Source organism: Dendrobates tinctorius, unplaced genomic scaffold, assembly GCF_039654945.1.
Source record: "Dendrobates tinctorius isolate UK_male_01 unplaced genomic scaffold, ASM3965494v1 ptg000157l, whole genome shotgun sequence".
Taxonomy (NCBI): domain Eukaryota; kingdom Metazoa; phylum Chordata; class Amphibia; order Anura; family Dendrobatidae; genus Dendrobates; species Dendrobates tinctorius.
This window is the reverse complement of record NW_027361824.1, coordinates 12,708,562-12,731,612: the sequence shown is the minus strand read 5'-3', so window position 1 is coordinate 12,731,612 and position 23,051 is coordinate 12,708,562. Positions and strand designations below refer to the sequence as shown.

Below are 23,051 nucleotides of genomic sequence, written 5' to 3'. Positions count from 1 at the left end.
GCAACGTGTGCAAATAGAAGGATATGTATACAGAGATCTATGTGGATATGAAAGAGCCATCTGACCGGGTGCAATAATTAAGGGGGTATTTCCTTCGCCAAGATCCTGTCCCAATATGTAGTAGATGTAATGATAATATTAGCAAATACCTGTAATTAGAAACTTAGTATAGTTCTCCTGATTAGCCATGTCCCTTACCTATTGTGCAGGGTATCGCAGTAGCTTAGCTTAGGTATCCATGGATATCTAAGCTACTGCAGTGCACTACACATGAGATAAGTGACATGGCTAATCAGGAGAACTATACCTCATTTCTAATTGGAAGTATTTGGTAATATTATTACGCCTACTACATATTGGGATAGGATTTTGGAGGTGGGAATACCCCTTTAAGTCAGTATTCTATTCGACAGCCTTGGAGTTGCTTCTCATATCCAAAGCAATGAATGTTGCACATCAGTAATAATTAAGCAAAGCAGAAGATGCAATGAGGTTTTCAAGGTTTGGAAAGTTTGGTTGACTGAAAGCACAAGTGAAAAAAACTCCAGAAAAGAGGAGAAGCACGAGAGAAGTCTTGTATGAGGAATGGTGAAGAACGTGTCTCTGGTGGAGTGGAGGTTGGTATTCGGCAGACTTAGGGCTTTGTAGGTTTGAACTGGATTTTTTGTTATGGTTCCCAAGTTGACGGACATTTCAGTTGATCCCCAAAGAATTTCCCTGTCATCTCCATTGTCTGTAGGCAACATGTGTTTTATGAAACATTACTTTTGGTCAGAAGGAGGTTCCTCATCTCCTGAAGAGTCTGGACTGGAGCTAGGACTGTTAGACTCGTTCCATATCATCTCCACAGACTGTTTCCCCTCGTAGATAGTGACACTTGTCTCATCCCTATTGCTAGAAGAAAGAAAAGTTTCAATCCTTCTATTCCCCTTCATTCTCCCAACTATTGAGTACAAGCCAAGGGTGCCATCTTCAAATCCAACACAGACTGTCCCATCGTGATCTGACACCGTCATGGCACAAGGAACTTTACCGAGGTGACTATGGACAACGCGTCTTCCATTTACGACTTCCATAACATTCAGAGTTGGATTTCTATGGAACTCACACTCGCAACGAGGAACAGGATTGTTGTGAAGGATGTAAATGAGGTACCGACCGTCACTGGTCAAATGTTGATGTAAGATACAGGTAGTGTAACGCAAGATGCAATGTTTGTGGTCAACAGTCTGTACAACGTTGACTTCACCACCCACTGTGATCACTATGATGTCTCCATTAGATGAGACTTCAAAGGAACAGCCAAGGATGGGCGATGGGATGGAGACTTTGGAAAAGTGGCAAAAGGTTTCTTCTACCACGTTCCATGTGTAGATTTCCGAACTTGAGGTCAACAAGACAACAAAATCTGGGATGCTGTGAAGACACCGGAAAGCCACAATGGAGTCTTGGTCGTTAGTAGAGTGGAACTCTTTATTGACGCAACCAGACCATAAACTTACGGCTAAGAGTCTGTTACCATCGAGGCCGATCACAAACGTTCCCTCATCGGTCACGACACCCTGATTTAACGGAGTATGGATTTTGCACACCGTTGTCCCAGTTTTGGGCTTCCATACTCTAGAAACTCCATCTTTACACAACGTGACCACAAAATTACTATTCGGAACGATGAGCAATTGTGAAACAGACGTACATTGGATACAATGCCTATTGATTCCCGTATCCGTTTCCCAGACGTAAAGTCTTGATGTGCCCCATGTTATGAGAAACTCTCCGTTAGAGGTTAAACTAATAATTTCTACTGGATCGTTGTGCTGGAAAAAGGACTTTATTTTAGAACTAGGGATGTCCCATTGGCAAACTGTATCTGAACCATCGGATGTGTAGCCAATGCCTTCTTCAGGGCAGAGATGTAATGATCTCACTGGTCTTCCCGTCTTGAAGAAAGAGGTTGGACTTGTAATGGTTTCCAAATCCCACAATAATAGGGCATTACTCTCAGTTACTGCCCCTAATACATTTAGCTGCCGGCTCTTGGTAATGTGTGTAAGTATCCCCGCATGGACATCAATCATGGAAACACAGTGTCCACTCTTTAAGCTCCACACGAAGAGCGATGGGAAATTTTCTAGGATGGCGATGACTTGTTCCTCACTCGGGGTAAGAACAGAGGAAATAAATTTGCCTTTACGAGGTGGTCTGAAACTGCTTTTCTCCAACGTTAAGGTTTCCCATACATCAAGAGTGGTCACCTTGCATATCAGTAGATACTTTGTAAAAAGTTCTGTAGATATTGCGTAAGTGTTGACTTCATCAGAATAACATTCACCCAAAAGTTTTGCCTTAGAGGGATCTGCTATGCTCCAGATCCTGAGATGACCCGCTAGATCGACGACGTACACATCTGATCCATGCATATATACGTCACGTATGCCAATTTTTGAAGTGTCCATCTGCAAAGAAACTTTTTCTGAAAAAAAACGATCGTAAATAAGAATCGCACCAATTTGACCTATAACGATATCTCCGTGGCCAACAGATGCAAAGTAAGTAATATTTTGGGCAAAAGTGACTTTTTTCAGAAGTTTTCCAGAACGAACGCTGTAAACACTAACCAATGGAGAATCCTCAAAACACAAAAATAGCATTGATCGATATAGGAGATGACCTCGAGGAATCACCTTGGCTTCTTTAGTAGTGTTGCAAATTTCATTGAGAAAAGTCCAAGAGGAGCAATCAAGGAGGACAATTGACCGTTGATTGGTGGAAAGTACCAGATGCAGACCCTCATTTTCTAAAGTAGCACTAATGACCTTCATGTTTTGTGGTAGTTGATATACCAAAGCTGGTTTCTTTCTTCTGCTCCAAGTATAAACCCTGCCGTCCTGCAGTGCTACAACAAGTTGAGGTTTTGAGGTCATCTCTAAGATGGCGGCGATTTTTGGTGTCTCTCGGAACTCAACTTTAGTAGGTGCCAATTGGATTTGAGCTGAGTTCAAGGTTATCAAGAAGGAATTTTTCATGGCCTCGCTATATATTTGTTTGGCAAACCTCGAAAGGCAAGGATAAAGGAATACGAGGGGCACCATGTTTGACTGAAGGATCATCTCAAACCCATTTGGATTATCGTGCAGGAGACACCTTGTTTGCTTCAGCACGTCATGGATGAGATGGACTTCTTCTCTTTCAAGCGTCACGGCCGCATTTTCTACAATATGGATCAACGAATTTACGTGACCGGTGTTTAAGAGGGTTTTGTAAAATGGCACCACCATTAGTATGTCATTGTAGAGATGGTCCAGTTTACCACTTTCTCTTAGGTGATAAGGAAGGTCAAAAGCCTTTCTTAAATTGTATACGGTCATACGTTGACCGTTGAAGGACCACGGTTGAGGTGGAAGTTGACGGTCAACGTAAATTTTGGCAAGTCTGTTGACTATGGCCGAAGTAGAGTTGAAGTTTTGTTCTTTTGGTTGTGGGTTTTTTCTTTGATTTGTAGATATCGACTTAGCTCTTCCTCTTGCCCAACAGCCCCCAAAGTAGTCGCACATGTTTGCATGTAACTCGCAAATCATTTCTTGACTTGGGAGATATCGTTCAGCCACCACTTGCCGGTAAAGTCTATTTGTCCACCATAGTAATCTGGATCCAGTCACAACTCTGGAGGCAATGCAGTCTTTTAAGTCACATAAGATATTTGCAATAAGCCAGTCTGGCACTCTCAACGAGCCCACAGCATCATGGATGTGGTAGAGTTGGGTGAGAGCCACGTCATCGGACGATAATACGTCAACAAGCTCGACTTCTCCAATTCCAGATCTAGACAGTGTGATATAACTCAACATCCTGGAAATGAGCTCGTAACCATATTTCCTTTCAAGTTTTTGGAAAAATCTTTCAGTTGACTGATAAGAGCTTTCACCAAGAGTTTGACTATCAACGTCGTGGTGGGATTTCCATTCTTTGACTTCCTTAAAGAGCAGAAGCATTTGCAGTGGGGAAGTGTGACTTCCCAATGATCGATTAACGTACACCTGTTGACCCGAAGTTATTTTCCTCTGCTTATTCAAGAGTTTCATCTTTAGTTGGTCATTGCATTGTTTTCTGGTTGGCTTCACGCAAAGGATTATAACCTCGTCTTGATCTTGGCTATGTTTGTTTTGCTTTGAACTTTTGTCCTCGGTGATCGATACAATAATCTTTGTGAATTGTGGTAGAGAAGATGGCAACCAGCAAAAAGGTTCTTCATCATTACGATGTATCAAATTCTCCACACCGTCCAGTATCAGGATCAGTGGACTTTGCCTAGTTGATGCTGAAAGAAGGCTCCAAAAGCATTCCACCAACTTGGCCGTGTCATCAACATTCGCAGAAGGAACGACTTTCTTGTAAATATTGGATAACTGATGACACAATCCCATTATCAAGTTGCTCAGCGTCAAAGGTTCACCAAATTGGGGGATGAAGCGAAGGACAACTGCTGGGTCAAGGTCTCCAAGCCATAAGTCTACCTGAAAGAAGAAGAAAGGAGTTTTTTAAAGGGATCCTGCAGATTTAATGGTAAAAAATGGACAATGCATTTCTTAGGGGGAGTCTTTTAGACAGGGCAAGAGTCACTCAATGGGGGCATCGGCTCAGATATGCATTGGCAACAGACGATCTGTCGTTTATAATACTGTGCAAAAGTTTTAAGTCATTGGGGAAAAATTTTGCAAAGTAAGAAACTTTCAAAATTAGATGTGTTAATGAGGAGATGTGGCTTCATCCATATCTTAAGGTTGGATGTGTTGGTTCACAAGAGGACAATGGTTGTAGATCTGTGATCCCACTGTACATTATCTGATGGGTCTGAGTGAGAACAAGGATCCTAAAATAAGGTAAAGGTCAGGACATTACCTTCTTCCCGCACGAGGCCAGAAGAAGCGTCTTCCCACATCCAGGCTCTCCAGACACGACCATTGGTTTCCGGGACTCGTCGTCATGCACAATGTACCTTCTTATACTCTCTTCTTCTCTGATCTCATATTCCTGCAGGTCTGAATACATCCTACACAGGGAGAGATGATAGAGAACTTCCTCTGCGCCATTCTTCAGAGGTCCGGGACATTTAGAGACATGACGGTCAATCATCTTCACTATGTCTCCATAGAACTGTCTGCAGAGCCCCTCTACGTAGACCTGCTCCTTCTTTTCCGTGTAGCCCACCTTGACGTCACATGTCGTGGTGGTGCTGTAGACATGCAGACCCTTAGTGTAGGACAAGTCTGGAATGAAGACATCTCGAAGGTGGCACAGCCTGGAGTAACCCTCAGGTGGTCCTCTCCCTGATGCCTCTGCTTTCCCCCTTTGTTTGCGGATCGCCATATAGGGAACCCTGTGTATGTAGCAGACGCTTCTCTCCAGGTCACAATCGGGACTGTTTTGTAGGCCAAATAAAAGTTCATTTTCCAGAACTAAAAAAAATAAAAATTTGTTAAAATCCATGCAGCTGATTTATTTAATTTGGTGCATAAGGGACTTTTTCTGTTTTGTAGTAGTAGTGTGTATGGACCCTGGAAACACCTCCCATATCTCAGATTCCATGACCCCAGGGAGAGGGTGCAGAAATTGTGTCATACATTTATTTCTAGATATTTCATGGTGCGGTATTGAGTGAAACAATATTTTTCTGCATAACTGCAGTTCCACAGAAGAGCCACATGGAGGCGACAGAGCGCTGTCTGTTAGTTATTTGTTACATATTATTACATGGATTTAGTAAAGAATTCTCAATGTTACCAGATGTAAAATACTTCTGCGCCTGGTCCTCTCCCAGAATCCCTCTCTTCACACATAACGGAGCGATCAAACGCAAAATCTGTGTAATCTCCTGAGATGCCTCATATAAGTCAGTGATCTGTGGAGAAACGTAAATTACATGAATACACAGCAGCAGTGTATAATAGGCTAATAATAACGATTGTAACGAACAACAAATATATATAGCGGTAGTTATGGGAGCAGTATTATAGTAGTTATATTCTTGTACATAGGGGCAGTATTATAGTAGTTATATTCTCGTACATAGGAGCAGTATTATAGTAGTTATATTCTTGTATATGGGGGCAGTATTATAGTAGTTATATTCTTGTACATAAGGGCAGTATTATAGTAGTTATATTCTTGTACATAGGGGGCAGTATTATAGTAGTTACATTCTTGTACATAGGGGCAGTATTATAGTAGTTATATTCTTGTACATAGGAGCAGTATTATAGTAGTTATATTCTTGTACATAGGGGGCAGTATTATAGTAGTTATATTCTTGTACATAGCGGGCAGTATTATAGTAGTTATATTCTTGTACATAGGAGCAGTATTATAGTAGTTATATTCTTGAACATAGTGGCAGTATTATAGTAGTTATATTCTTGTATATAGGAGCAGTATTATAGTAGTCATATTCTTGTACATAGGGGGCAGTATTATAGTAGTTATGTCCTTGTACATAGGGGCAGTATTATAGTAGCTATATTCTTGTATATAGGAGCAGCATTATAGTAGTTATATTCTTGTACATAGCGGGCAGTATTATAGTAGTTATATTCTTGTACATAGGAGCAGTATTATAGTAGTTATATTCTTGTACATAGGAGCAGCATTATAGTAGTTATATTCTTGTATATAGGAGCAGTATTATAGTAGTTATATTCTTGTATATAGGAGCAGTATTATAGTAGTTATATTCTTGTACATAGGAGCAGTATCATAGTAGTTATATTCTTGTATATAGGAGCAGTATTATAGTAGTTATATTCTTGTACATAGGGGGCAGTATTATAGTAGTTATATTCTTGTATATAGGAGCAGTATTATAGTAGCTATATTCTTGTATATAGGAGCAGTATTATAGTAGTTATATTCTTGTACATAGGAGCAGTATTATAGTAGTTATATTCTTGTACATAGGAGCAGTATCATAGTAGTTATATTCTTGTATATAGGAGCAGTATTATAGTAGTTATATTCTTGTACATAGGGGGCAGTATTATAGTAGTTATATTCTTGTATATAGGAGCAGTATTATAGTAGTTATATTCTTGTATATAGGAGCAGTATTATAGTATTTATATTCTTGTACATAGGGGCAGTATTATAGTAGTTATATTCTTGTATATAGGAGCAGTATTATAGTAGTTATATTCTTGTATATAGGAGCAGTATTATAGTAGTTATATTCTTGTACATAGGAGCAGTATCATAGTAGTTATATTCTTGTATATAGGAGCAGTATTATAGTAGTTATATTCTTGTACATAGGGGGCAGTATTATAGTAGTTATATTCTTGTACATAGGGGGCAGTATTATAGTAGTTATATTCTTGTACATAGCGGGCAGTATTATAGTAGTTATATTCTTGTACATAGGGGGCAGTATTATAGTAGTTATATTCTTGTACATAGGAGCAATATTATAGTAGTTATATTCTTGTACATAGGAGCAATATTATAGTAGTTATATTCTTGTACATAAGAGCAGCATTATAGTAGTTATATTCTTGTACATGGGGCAGTATTATAGTAGTTACATTCTTGTACATAGGAGCAGTATTATAGTAGTTATATTCTTGTACATAGGAGCAGTATTATAGTAGTTATATTCTTGTACATAGGGGCAGTATTATAGTAGTTATATTCTTGTATATAGGAGCAGTATTATAGTAGTCATATTCTTGTACATAGGGGGCAGTATTATAGTAGTTATGTTCTTGTACATAGGGGCAGTATTATAGTAGCTATATTCTTGTATATAGGAGCAGCATTATAGTAGTTATATTCTTATACATAGCGGGCAGTATTATAGTAGTTATATTCTTGTACATAGGAGCAGTATTACAGTAGTTATATTCTTGTACATAGGAGCAGCATTATAGTAGTTATATTCTTGTATATAGGAGCAGTATTATAGTAGTTATATTCTTGTATATAGGAGCAGTATTATAGTAGTTATATTCTTGTACATAGAGGGCAGTATTATAGTAGTTACATTCTTGTACATAGGAGCAGTGTTATAGTAGTTATATTCTTGTACATAGGTGCAGTATTATAGTAGTTATATTCTTGTATATAGGAGCAGTATTATAGTAGTCATATTCTTGTACATAGGGGGCAGTATTATAGTAGTTATGTTCTTGTACATAGGGGCAGTATTATAGTAGCTATATTCTTGTATATAGGAGCAGCATTATAGTAGTTATATTCTTGTACATAGCGGGCAGTGTTATAGTAGTTATATTCTTGTACATAGGAGCAGTATTATAGTAGTTATATTCTTGTACATAGGAGCAGCATTATAGTAGTTATATTCTTGTACATAGAGGGCAGTATTATAGTAGTTATATTCTTGTATATAGGAGCAGTATTATAGTAGTTATATTCTTGTACATAGGGGCAGTATTATAGTAGTTATATTCTTGTATATAGGAGCAGAATTATAGTAGTTATATTCTTGTACATAGGAGCAGTATTATAGTAGTTATATTCTTGTATATAGGAGCAGTATTATAGTAGCTATATTCTTGTATATAGGAGCAGTATTATAGTAGTTATATTCTTGTACATAGGAGCAGTATCATAGTAGTTATATTCTTGTATATAGGAGCAGCATTATAGTAGTTATATTCTTGTACCTAAGGGGCAGTATTATAGTAGTTATGTTCTTGTACATAGGAGCAGTATTATAGTAGTTATATTCTTCTACCTAGGGGGTAGTATTATAGTAGTTATACTCTTGTACATAGGAGCAGTATTATAGCAGTTATATTCTTGTACATAGGGGGCAGTATTATAGTAGTTATATTCTTGTACATAGGGGCAGTATTATAGTAGTTATATTCTTGTACATAGGGGGCCGTATTATAGTCGTTATATTCTTGTATATAGGAGCAGCATTATAGTAGTTATATTCTTGTACATAGCTGGCAGTATTATAGTAGTTATATTCTTGTATATAGGAGCAGTATTATAGTAGTTATATTAATGTACATAGGAGCAGTATTATAGTAGTTATATTCTTGTACATAGGGGGCAGTATTATAGTAGTTATATTCTTGTACATAGAGGCAGTATTATAGTAGCTATATTCTTGTATATAGGAGCAGTATTATAGTAGTTATATTCTTGTACATAGGAGCAGCATTATAGTAGTTATATTCTTGTACATAGAGGGCAGTATTATAGTAGTTATATTCTTGTACATAGGGGCAGTATTATAGTAGTTATATTCTTGTATATAGGAGCAGTATTATAGTAGTTATATTCTTGTATATAGGAGCAGTATTATAGTAGTTATATTCTTGTATATAGGAGCAGTATTATAGTAGTTATATTCTTGTATATAGGAGAAGTATTATAGTAGTTATATTCTTGTATATAGGAGCAGTATCATAGTAGTTATATTCTTGTATATAGGAGCATTATTATAGTAGTTATATTCTTGTACCTAGGGGGCAGTATTATAGTAGTTATGTTCTTGTACATAGGGGCAGTATTATAGTAGTTATATTCTTGTACATAGGAGCAGTATTATAGTAGTTATATTCTTGTACATAGCGGGCAGTATTATAGTAGTTATATTCTTGTACATAGGAGCAGTATTATAGTAGTTATAGTAATGTACATAGGAGCAGCATTATAGCAGTTATATTCTTGTACATAGAGGGCCGTATTATAGCAGTTATATTCTTGTACATGGGGCAGTATTATAGTAGTTACATTCTTGTACATAGGAGCAGTATTATAATAGTTATATTCTTGTACATACGGGCAGTATTATAGTAGTTATATTCTTGTACATAGGAGCAGTATTATAGTAGTTATATTATTGTACATAGGAGCAGTATTATAGTAGTTATATTCTTGTACATAGAGGGCAGTATTATAGTAGTTATGTTCTTGTACATAGGGGCAGTATTATAGTAGTTATATTCTTGCATATAGGAGCAGTATTATAGTAGTCATTTTCTTGTACATAGGGGGCAGTATTATAGTAGTTATATTCTTGTACATAGAGGCAGCATTATAGTAGTTATATTCTTGTATATAGGAGCAGTATTATAGTAGTTATATTCTTGTTTATAGGAGCAGTATCATAGTAGCTATATTTTTGTATATAGGAGCAGTATTATAGTAGTTATATTCTTGTACCTAGGGGGCAGTATTATAGTAGTTATGTTCTTGTACATAGGAGCAGTATTATAGTAGTTATATTCTTGTACCTAGGGGGCAGTATTATAGTAGTTATATTCTTGTACATAGGCGCAGTATTATAGTAGTTATATTCTTGTACATAGGGGCAGTATTATAGTAGTTATATTCTTGTACATAGGGGCAGTATTATAGTAGTTATATTCTTGTACATAGGGGCAGTATTATAGTCGTTATATTCTTGTACATAGGGGCAGTATTATAGTAGTTATATTCTTGTACATAGAGGCAGCATTATAGTAGTTATATTCTTGCATATAGGAGCAGTATTATAGTAGTCATTTTCTTGTACATAGGGGGCAGTATTATAGTAGTTATATTCTTGTACATAGGGGCAGTATTATAGCAGTTATATTCTTGTATATAGGAGCAGTATTATAGTAGTTATATTCTTGTATATAGGAGCAGTATCATAGTAGCTATATTCTTGTATATAGGAGCAGTATTATAGTAGTTATATTCTTGTACCTAGGGGGCAGTATTATAGTAGTTATGTTCTTGTACATAGGAGCAGTATTATAGTAGTTATATTCTTGTACCTAGGGGGCAGTATTATAGTAGTTATATTCTTGTACATAGGCCTAGTATTATAGTAGTTATATTCTTGTACATAGGGGCAGTATTATAGTAGTTATATTCTTGTACATAGGGGCAGTATTATAGTAGTTATATTCTTGTACATAGGAGCAGTATTATAGTAGTTATATTCTTGTACATAGGAGCAGTATTATAGTAGTTATATTCTTGTACATAGGAGCAGTATTATAATAGTTATATTCTTGTACATAGGGGCAGTATTATAGTAGTTATATTCTTGTACATAGGAGCAGAATTATAGTAGTTATATTCTTGTATATAGGAGCAGTATTATAGTAGTTATATTCTTGTACATAGGAGCAGTATTATAATAGTTATATTCTTGTACATAGGGGCAGTATTATAGTAGTTATATTCTTGTACATAGGAGCAGTATTATAGTAGTTATATTCATTCTTGTATATAGGAGCAGTATTATAGTAGTTATATTCTTGTACATAGGAGCAGTATTATAGTAGTTATATTCTTGTACATAGGAGCAGAATTATAGTAGTTATATTCTTGTATATAGGGGCAGTGTTATAGTAGTTATATTCTTGTACATAGGGGCAGTATTATAGTAGTTATATTCTTGTACATAGGAGCAGTATTATAGTAGTTATATTCTTGTATATAGGGGCAGTGTTTTAGTAGTTATATTCTTGTACATAGGGGCAGTATTATAGTAGTTATATTCTTGTACATAGGGGCAGTATTATAGTAGTTATATTCTTGTACATAGGGGGCAGTATTATAGTAGTTATATTCTTGTACATAGGGAGCAGTATTATAGTAGTTATATTCTTGTACATAGGGGGCAGTATTATAGTAGTTATATTCTTGTACATAGGGAGCAGTATTATAGTAGATATATTCTTGTACATAGGAGCAGTATTATAGTAGTTATATTCTTGTGCATAGGGGGCAGTATTATAGTAGTTATATTCTTGTACATAGGGGGCAGTATTATAGTAGTTATATTCTTGTACATAGGAGCAGTATTATAGTAGTTATATTCTTGTACATAGGAGCAGTAGTATATAGTTATATTCTTTCTCTGTATAATTGTGATTCCAGTAATTCTATGAAGCACAGATACTGTATATTGAATGTAGACATGTTAGTTACACTTTTGATGTCAGTACCTTCCCTAGATCACAGTGTAACGGTTTCCGCTTATCCAGTAGGTTATAGGTTGGTGGGATGGCGTTTTCATCTCGGATGTACCAGGTTTGGAGACGCTTTGTGCAGATTTTATATTCTTCAGCAATGTTTAGAACATTTTCAAACTCTTCACCGTCAATCTCTGTGGGTAGACCTGGCTGTCCATATTCTTCTCCTATAAGAGCCTAGAAAACAGAATACCCATTTTATCCTAACGTTGTACAGTTTGTTCCATAAAACTTCGGATACGGGAAAGTAGTTCTTAAAGGGAACCTGTCAGCAGGACTATGCACAGTAACCTACACACAGTGTCTTGTGCTTCATTTTTAATCCTTATTTTTAGTTTTTAGTTAATGATATGCTTGTGTCCTAAGGAGGGCTTCATGCATGTGGTGCTCTGATTATATATTCATAATGCCGACTGCTGACAGGTCACAGATTCCTCACTGCTCCGCCCCCTAGTTTGCATAATGAATATACTAATGTGTGCATCACTATCAAAATGGTGCCGTCGGCTGCGCCTGCGCTTTAACATCTATCACGTACCAATAGATGCTACCGCACAAGCGCTTCCGCCTGCCCCTTGTCACTGCAGCCAAAAAAATGTACACTACAACAAAATGGCGTCAGTGGAGGCACATGCACAGTAGCATCTATTGATTAAATTTGGACACAGATAGTATTTTAGGATTTCCCCTGTAAGCAGCTGTGACACCCCAGAGTCCGGTTGTCACAGTGACATCGCCTCCCTCTAAGAGGTGAAGTCATGCGTGGAGGCAGAAAGGGACCCCCGTGCCAGGTAATAGATTTAATCACAATTACTGCTGCAGGTCAGAAAAGGGAGCTGCCTTATAAATTCTGGCCAGCAGAGGGGGTTGGTGAGTCAGCTAGAGGTGAGCTGAGGGAGTTGTCATGGAAACGAGGACAGCTGTGAGCTGTGAGGAGAGAGGACAGTTAAACGTGAGGACGTGAGGTAAAGAGATCTTTCTGGAAGATCCTGTCAGATAAAGACAGGCAGCTGATCTGTGAAGAGGGAAAGGACAAGAGCAGAGACTGAGAGACTCTAGGGAAGCTAAAATACTGCATATAGCAGACCCCTGTGTGAAGCGCTAATAAAAAGAAAAGAGTCCTAGGCTGACAGGAGCTGTACACCCTGATAGCCGAATCTGAAAGTACAGGGGATTGTAAATTCCTGTGCACATTGATCACCTGAGGGCACGGCAGCGGATAACAAGCCCGGGGCCGACGGTGAAGAGAACGGTACCCGTGGAATAGGCTCACGCTGACAGCCGTACAGGTTAGTGAAACCATCACGAATAGAGGGTCGCAGCATAGTTATATACAGCGGAGACCCACACACAAAGCGCAGAAAGGAAGGTCCTAAATCCCCACCTGGCAAGGTGGATCCCCTGAATGCCTCCAGGTGAGCCGGACTCATTCCATCACCTGTATGTGGTACTCCGGACTGCAACCTATTACCAGTAAAAGGTAAAGAAACTGCACCTCTCTGTGTCTCTCATTTATCTGCACCCCAACGTTCACAGCCATTTTTACTATTTATTTAACATCTTTGCCCTGGGACTACAGCCCTACCTGTGGAGGGCTACAACATCATAGCTGCGCCCAACATCCATCCCAGAGAAGCAACACCGCAGCGCTGGTCACCTCTGACCAGATTACCACAGGTGGCATCACGTATTTCACCATCTAATAACTTTATCTTCATTTTTACCACATAAATACCACACAACTTTCCCTTATTCCATTTACTGGACGCCTCAGGGCCACGGACCGGGTCGCCACCGCCGTGACACCGTCCCCCATTGAAGTCGACGGGTCCGGTACCGAGTACCCCCAGGCCCCGTGGGGCGCTCCACAGCTGTTACAGCTGCAAGTCCCCTTTTTCCCCACACAGTCATAGGGACAACCTGTGAGTCCTATTCCCCCTACTCACAAAGAAAGTCTATGAGTCCTGTTCCTCCGCCCACTCAGAGAAAGTCTGTGAGTCCTGCTGCCTTCGCCCACTCACAAAGAAAGCTTATGAGTCCTGTTCCTCCACCCAGAGAAAGCCTGTGAGTCTGCTTCCTCCTCCCACTCAGAGAAACCTTGTGAGTGTTGCTTCCTCCACCTACTCACAAAGAAAGCCCATGAGTCCTGCTTCCCCATCAATCATAGAGCCTGTGAGTTCTGTTTCTTCTGCGCAGAGAAAGCCTGTGAGTCCTGATTCATCCGCCCACTCAGAGAAAGGCTGTGAGTCCAGCTTCCTTCCACCCCCCACTCAGAGAAAGCCTGTGAGTCCTGACTCCCCATCAATCATAGAGAGAGCCTATGTAACCTGAATAAGAAACCAGTGATAGATCTGGGGGCCCACACTCATACCATCTGTGGACTCCTTTTATTTGTAGGTTCACAATCCCTTTGCTTTGTTCCTGAGTGCTGCTTGTTTCTTACCACGAAGCGCGGCCCGGCTGAGGAGCGCAGACATTCCTCCAGCAGCTGCATACGGATCTGCTGGACTTTTGTGCTGTAAAAGTCTCCAGGATGAACTCCATGATAGCCGTCTATGACCTGCAGACAATAATATGTATATCCTTACATTAATGGGACTTTAAAGGTCCCGAATTGTGAAACTTGCTGGATACCAGGAGAACACAAACAGCATAGCGACCCAGAGCAAAAGGAGGAGAAATCGGGAGCAGTAGAGGGGGGTCATGTCGCATCGGTGCAGTCACAGTAGGGAATAGCTCCCAACTATTAAAGATGTGTTACGGCTTGTACACAGTATTTGTGTCTGTACTTAAACCCCATAGTGTTCTCACACATTACTATACACCTTTCATGGCCCCCATAGAGTATGATGCCCCATAAAATGCCACCCACACAGTATGGTGACCCCAAAGTACCCCCCATCCTTCAAGTATGATGACCCTATGGTGCCCCTAACACTATAAAATGCCCCACAATATAGTGTATCCCCACCCCTCATCCCGTTCCCCTCGTGGCGCTGCTCCACTCTGTGCACTGAGGTTCCACACAGAAGGCACGATCTCGAGACGCCATCGCACCTGCTGCTCTGTGACTCAGACACACAGGCTGAATGGTGGCGAAGGGAACCAACGGCTCCATGCTCCACCATGCAGTATAGCTACATAATGAAGAGGCACCACTGCTATTAGCCATATGCCAATGCTGGACACATAGATGCCGAATTTAAAGAGTTTATCTTAAATTATTTTACCTGAAATTCCACCCCGTGCAGATGGCGGCAGTACTCCCTCAGCTTGGGGTAGACCTGTGTGTGCAGAGCTGCTCTCACCTTCATGGAGTCTGAACAGAATCACAAGAAATAAAGTATTATTGCAACTAAACCACCAGGGACAGCGGCACTAAATCGCCAGACTCCAGGGACCGCGGCACTAAATCGCCAGACTCCACGGACCGCGGCACTAAATCGCCAGACTCCAGGGACAGCGACACTAAATCGCCAGACTCCAGGGACAGCGGCACTAAATCGCCAGACTCCAGGGACCGCGGCACTAAATCGCCAGACTCCACGGACCGCGGCACTAAATCGCCAGACTCCACGGACCGCGGCACTAAATCGCCAGACTCCAGGGACCGCGACACTAAATCGCCAGACTCCAGGGACAGCGGCACTAAATCGCCAGACTCCAGGGACCGCGGCACTAAATCGCCAGACTCCAGGGACAGCGACACTAAATCGCCAGACTCCAGGGACAGCGACACTAAATCGCCAGACTCCACGGACCGCGGCACTAAATCGCCAGACTCCAGGGACAGCGGCACTAAATCGCCAGACTCCAGGGACAGCGGCACTAAATCGCCAGACTCCAGAGACCACGGCACTGAATCGCCAGACTCCAGGGACAGCGGCACTAAATCGCCAGACTCCAGGGACAGCGGCACTAAATCGCCAGACTCCAGAGACCACGGCACTGAATCGCCAGACTCCAGGGACCACGGCACTGAATCGCCAGACTCCAGGGACCACGGCACTAAATCGTCAGACTCCAGGGACAGCGGCACTAAATCGCCAGACTCCAAGGACCACAGCACTGAATCGCCAGACTCCAGGGACCACGGCACTAAATCGTCAGACTCCAGGGACAGCGGCACTAAATCGCCAGACTCCAGGGACCGCGGCACTGAATCGCCAGACTCCAGAGACCACGGCACTAAATCGCCAGACTCCAGGGACCGTGGCACTAAATCGCCAGACTCCAGGGACAGCGGCACTAAATCGCCAGACTCCAGGGACCGCGGCACTAAATCGCCAGACTCCAGGGACAGCGGCACTAAATCGCCAGACTCCAAGGACCGCGGCACTGAATTGCCAGACTCCAGAGACCACGGCACTAAATCGCCAGACTCCAGGGACAGCGGCACTAAATCGCCAGACTCCAGGGACAGCGGCACTAAATCGCCAGACTCCAGGGACCGCGGCACTAAATCGCCAGACTCAAGGGACCACGGCACTGAATCGCCAGACTCCAGGGACCACGGCACTAAATCGCCAGACTCCACGGACCACGGCACTAAGTCGCCAGACTCCAGGGACCGCGGCACTGAATCGCCAGACTCCAGGGACCACGGCACTGAATCGCCAGACTCCAGGGACCACGGCACTAAATCGCCAGACACCAGGGACCGCGGCACTAAATCGCCAGACTCCAGGGACCACGGCACTAAATCGCCAGACTCCAGGGACCGCGGCACTAAATCGCCAGACTCCAGGGACCACGGCACTAAATCGCCAGACTCCAGGGACCACGGCACTAAATCGCCAGACTCCAGGGACAGCGACACTAAATCGCCAGACTCCAGGGACCGTGGCACTAAAGCACCACAGCAGTAAACTTTCAGATTCCAGTATGCAGGCACTAAATCACTGAACATTTTACCTACATGTTCTGGGCACTGGGGCAGTAAACTATCACAGTTGTATATAAATGTGCATTACTTTAACCCAACCGCTTACAAACTTGGCTTAGTGATTATATATCTTCATTAAGCATTATACTGTTTGCTGAGCCGTGTATCTAATCCTATCCTGTGTGATACTGAGCCGTGTATCTAATCCTATCCTGTGATACTGACTGCTGAGCCGTGTATCTAATCATATCCTGTGATACTGTCTGCTGAGCCGTGTATCTAAACCTATCCTGTGTGATACTGAGCCGTGTATCTAATCCTATCCTGTGATACTGACTGCTGAGCCGTGTATCTAATCATATCCTGTGATACTGTCTGCTGAGCCGTGTATCTAATCCTATCCTGTGTGATACTGACTGCTGAGCCGTGTATATAATCCTCTCCTGTGTGATACTGTCTGCTGAGCCGTGTATCTAATCCTATCCTGTGTGATACTGACTGCTGAGCCGTGTATCTAATCCTCTCCTGTGTAATACTGACTGCTGAGCCGTGTATCTAATCCTCTCCTGTGTGATACTGTCTGCTGAGCCGTGTATATAATCCTATCCTGTGATACTGTCTGCTGAGCAGTGTATCTAATCCTATCCTGTGTGATACTGACTGCTGAGCCGTGTATCTAATCCACTCCTGTGTGATACTGTCTGCTGAGCCGTGTATCTAATCCTATCCTGTGTGATACTGTCTGCTGAGCCGTGTATCTAATCCTATCCTGTCTGATACTGACTGTTGAACAGTGTATCTAATCCTATCCTGTGATACTGTCTGCTGAGCCGTCTATCTAATCCTCTCCTGTGTGATACTGACTGCTGAGCCATGTATCTAATCCTATCCTGTGATACTGACTACTGAGCCGTGTATCTAATACACTCCTGTGTGATACTGTCTGCTGAGCCGTGTTTCTAATCCACTCCTGTGTGATACGGTCTGCTGAGCCGTGTATCTAATCCACTCCTGTGTGATACTGACTGCTGAGCCGTGTATCTAATCCTATCCTGTGTGATAGTGACTGCTGAGCCGTCTATCTAATTCTATCCTGTGTGATACTGACTGCTGAGTTGTGTATCTAATCCTCTCCTGTGTGATACCGATTGCTGAGCCATCTATCTAATCCTCTCCTGTGTGATACTGACTGCTGAGCCGTGTATCTAATCCTCTCCTGTGTGATACTGACTGCTGAGCCGTCTATCTAATCCTCTCCTGTGTGATACTGACTGCTGAGCCGTGTATCTAATCCTATCCTGTGATACTGACTGCTGAGCCGTGTATCTAATCCACTCCTGTGTGATACTGTCTGCTGAGCCGTGTATCTAATCCTCTCCTGTGTGATACTGACTGCTGAGCTGTGTATCTAATCCTCTCCTGTGTGATACTGATTGCTGAGCCGTGTATCTAATCCACTCCTGTGTGATTCTGTCTGCTGAGCCGTGTATCTAATCCTATCCTTTGTGATACTGACTGCTGAACCATGTATCTAATCCTACCCTGTGTGATACTAACTGCTGAGCTGTGTATCTAATCCTCTCCTGTGATACTGACTGCTGAGCTGTGCATCTAATCCTCTCCTGTGTGATACTGTCTGCTGAGCCGTGTATCTAATCCTCTCCTGTGTGATACTGTCTGCTGAGCCTTGTATCTAATCCTATCCTGTGTGATACTGACTGCTGAGCCATGTATCTAATCCTCTCCTGTGTGATACTGACTGCTGAGATGTGTATCTAATCGTCTACTGTGTGATACTGTCTGCTGAGCCGTGTATCCTCTCCTGTGTGATACTGACTGCTGAGCCTTGTATCTAATCCTATCCTGTGATACTGACTGCTGAGCCGTGTATCTAATCCACACCTGTGTGATACTGTCTGCTGAGCCGTATATCTAATCCTCTCCTGTGTGATACTGACTGCTGAGCCGTGTATCTAATCCTCTCCTGTGTGATACTGACTGCTGAGCCGTGTATCTAATCCTATCCTGTGTGATAGTGACTGCTGAGCCGTCTATCTAATTCTATCCTGTGTGATACTGACTGCTGAGTTGTGTATCTAATCCTCTCCTGTGTGATACCGATTGCTGAGCCATCTATCTAATCCTCTCCTGTGTGTTACTGACTGCTGAGCCATCTATCTAATCCTATCCTGTGATACTGACTGCTGAGCCGTGTATCTAATCCACTCCTGTGTGATACTGTCTGCTGAGCCGTGTATCTAATCCACTCCTGTGTGATAGTCTGCTGAGCCGTGTATCTAATCCTATCCTTTGTGATACTGACTGCTGAACCGTGTATCTAATCCTACCCTGTGTGATACTAACTGCTGAGCTGTGTATCTAATCCTCTCCTGTGATACTGACTGCTGAGCTGTGTATCTAATCCTCTCCTGTGTGATACTGTCTGCTGAGCAGTGTATCTAATCCTCTCCTGTGTGATACTGTCTGCTGAGCCTTGTATCTAATCCTATCCTGTGTGATACTGACTGCTGAGCCGTGTATCTAATCCTATCCTGTGTGATACTGACTGCTGAGCCGTGTATCTAATCCTATCCTGTGTGATACTGACTGCTGAGCCGTGTATCTAATCCTCTCCTGTGTGATACTGACTGCTGAGCCGTGTATCCTCTCCTGTGTGATACTGACTGCTGAGCCTTGTATCTAATCCTATCCTGTGATACTGACTGCTGAGCCGTGTATCTAATCCTCTCCTGTGTGATACTGTCTGCTGAGCCGTGTATCTAATCCACTCCTGTGTGATACTGTCTGCTGAGCCGTGTATGTAATCCTACCCTGTGTGATACTGACTGCTGAGCCGTGTATCTAATCCTATCCTGTGTGATACTGATTGCTGAGCAATGTATCTAATCCTCTCCTGTGTGATACTGACTGCTGAGCCGTGTATCTAATCATATCCTGTGATACTGTCTGCTGAGCCGTGTATCTAATCCACTCCTGTGTGATACTGACTGCTGAGCCGTGTATCTAATCCTCTCCTGTGTGATACTGACTGCTGAGCCGTGTATCTAATCCTCTCCTGTGTGATACTGATTGCTGAGCCGTGTATCTAATCCACTCCTGTGTGATACTGTCTGCTGAGCCATGTATCTAATCCTATCCTGTGTGATACTGACTGCTGAGCCGTGTATCTAATCCTATCCTTTGATACTGACTGCTGAACCGTGTATCTAATCCTATCCTTTGTGATACTGACTGCTGAACCGTGTATCTAATCCTACCCTGTGTGATACTAACTGCTGAGCTGTGTATCTAATCCTCTCCTGTGTGATACTGTCTGCTGAGCCGTGTATCTAATCCTCTACTGTGTGATACTGTCTGCTGAGCCGTGTATCCTCTCCTGTGTGATACTGACTGCTGAGCCTTGTATCTAATCCTATCCTGTGTTACTGACTGCTGAGCCGTGTATCTAATCCTCTCCTGTGTGATACTGTCTGCTGAGCCGTGTATGTAATCCTATCCTGTGTGATACTGACTGCTGAGCCGTGTATCTAATCCTATCCTGTGTGATACTGATTGCTGAGCCATGTATCTAATCCTATCCTGTGTGATGACTGCTGAGCCGTGTATCTAATCCTCTCCTGTGTGATACTGACTGCTGAGCCGTGTATCTAATCCTCTCCTGTGTGATACTGACTGCTGAGCCTTGTATCTAATCCTCTCCTGTGTGATACTGACTGCTGAGCCGTGTATCTAATCCTCTCCTGTGTGATACTGACTGCTGAGCCTTGTATCTAATCCTATCCGGTGTGATACTGTCTGCTGAGCCGTGTATCTAATCCTCTCCTGTGTGATACTGTCTGCTGAGCCGTGTCTAATCCTATCCTGTGTGATACTGGCTGCTGAGCTGTGTATCTAATCCTCTCCTGTGTGATACTGACTGCTGAGCCGTGTATCTAATCCTATCCTGTGTGCTACGGTCTGCTGAGCCGTGTATCTAATCCTCTCCTGTGTGATACTGACTGCTGAGCCGTGTATCTAATCCTATCCTGTGTGCTACGGTCTGCTGAGCCGTGTATCTAATCCTATCCAGTGTGATACTGACTGCTGAGCCGTGTATCTAATCTTATCCAGTGTGATACTGTATCTAATCTATGCCTACAGATCCTTGGCTCAGAGCTTCTTACCCTGGGGGTCCGCACACAGGAATACCTTCACCAGTCCCCGCTCCCTCGCAGTAGGGATGTGGGTGAAGTCCCCCCGTATTACGTCTCGCTCCATGACTCCGTCGTCCTCCATGGTGACGGACCCTCCGCAGGGATCTGACCCTCAATCTTTTTTGGTTCTTTTGCGCAAATTTTTCTCCAAACTTCTAACAGGAAATTCCTGCAGGAAATGTAAATTCACAAGTCGTCTTCACAACAAGACCCCGGCGGCTCGTAATGGACGATTGTTTAGCACCAGGCTTCCTTCTTTACCTCCTCAGGAAAAGCCGAGGAAGAATGGACTGAAGCTGCTTACTGACTGTCTCCGGTCGGTGGCCTGCACATTAGGTTGGAGGATTTCGGTGCGTCCGGCCGTCTGGTTGGTCTTCAACTTCCATCTGAAAAGATCCTATCCCAATATATAGTAGGTATAATAATATTAGCCAATACTTCCAACTAGAAATGTATAGTTCTCCTGCTTAGCTGTGCTGTTTACCTCATGTGCAGGGCATTGCAGTAGCTTAGGTATCCATGGTTGCAACCACTCATAGTGACAGTTAGTTGCTAGTGGTCGTAACCATGGATACCCAAGCTACTGCAATGCCCTGAACACAGCTAATCAGGAGAACTATACTACAATTCTAATTGGAAGTATTTGCTAATATTATAACCATCACAACACATTGTAGGATCTTGGAGATGTCAGCACCCCTGCTGGTTTATGCAGGAAAGTATTTATGTTATCACCCCTGATGGTCATGAGACAGAAGCAACTAATGGTTTTTTTCTGGGATTTTACGAAGAGGAGGGAATATTATAAAATACAGTAAAAGAAACAAACTGAAAAAAGAAACAAGACACATTTAGTGCTTGAATTCCCATAATTCGCAGCATCACTGCCAGTACTGAGCAGCAGCGCTGGATCGTCGGGGGATGGGTGGAGACCACCGAAGTGACGGGGATGTGAGCGGAAGGCAACTTTATTAACAATTCAAATTTTGAAAAGTCTAATAAGCCCCCTAAAGTTCTGAGCAAATACAATTTTTTTTTTTTTTGGGGGGGGAGGGGGTGGGAGATATCAAAATTGCAGAATTTTCTATTGAAAACTGCATCAGGAAACGCGGCTTCTGTGTTGAGTTTTTCAATTTCTGAAGTTTTTTTTTTTTTTTTTTTAAGAGTTTTGCAAGTGTATTTTTGCAGCCTTTTGATTGGACAGTGCCCAGTTTGGTGCAGATTCCATCTAGAGCCGCTCCATAGATATGACCAAGCAATTTCCTTTTTCCCCCCACCAAGTTTTTCCTAAAAACATGAAGCAGAAGAGAAAAAAACCCCAAAAACCTGAACATATAAACAGCAAAGAATAGGAAAAGTCTTTAGTGATTTTTCAGGCATTTTTTTTGGAGCAGACTCCTCATTTTAGGACTATTTTTTTTCCTTTTCCTGCAGTGTTTTTGGCAGTTTTGGGCGTCTCGTCTTCAGAGAATTGACATGTACTTTATTAAAAAAAAAAAAAGCTAAAAAAACCCTCTGATATGGACAGCAATGTGGATTATTCCTAGAAATGCTTTCCACACAGTTTTTGAGGATTTTGGAGAGACAAGAACTTTCCTCAAAGTCCCCCCGATCACAGTTTGGCAGAAGTTTTTTCTCTCTCTCCTCTTATCATCCTTTATCTCTGATCTGGGCGACCAAGAGGCAAAACATCCTTTTAATTAAGGAGAAAACAAAGCGGCTGCCATGCGGGCGGGTGATACATGGCGGCAGGTGGCTCACTCGCCCCCCCTGAAAAAGGAGGAAAATTCCTACTAATCCCTTTTATGGCTGGAAAGGACTGGGGGCCATTGTCTCGTGTAAAAAGGTCTGAATTTAATGTGAGCAGATATTTCTTTGTCCCTACACAATGGAATACTGTATGGACGAAAAATCTCACAGCCGGGACAATGGAGGCATCCGCTATCCGGGAGGGGG

The 23,051-nt window shown here is 42.1% G+C and overlaps 1 protein-coding gene across 1 annotated transcript; it reads right to left on the bottom strand.

The window, feature by feature from the left end:
- Positions 1 to 761: 761 nt before the first annotated feature.
- On the bottom strand, positions 762 to 15,310 carry LOC141051489 (NACHT and WD repeat domain-containing protein 2-like). Its single transcript, XM_073548411.1, has 6 exons — positions 15,305 to 15,310; positions 14,440 to 14,556; positions 11,970 to 12,173; positions 5,752 to 5,899; positions 4,900 to 5,456; positions 762 to 4,514 (listed from the first exon to the last, which is right to left on the bottom strand). Exons 1-6 carry the CDS (start codon positions 15,308 to 15,310, stop codon positions 762 to 764), a joined length of 4,785 nt encoding a protein of 1,594 aa, XP_073404512.1.
- Between the last annotated feature and the right edge of the window lie 7,741 nt (positions 15,311 to 23,051).

Coding starts and splice junctions, on each gene's coding strand:
- LOC141051489 (XM_073548411.1), bottom strand. Junction 12,174..14,439: donor CAGCCGGGCCGCGCTTCGTG/GTAAGAAACAAG, acceptor TCTGTTTTCTAG/GCTCTTATAGGAGAAGAATA. Junction 4,515..4,899: donor TGGCCTCGTGCGGGAAGAAG/GTAATGTCCTGA, acceptor TTCTTCTTTCAG/GTAGACTTATGGCTTGGAGA.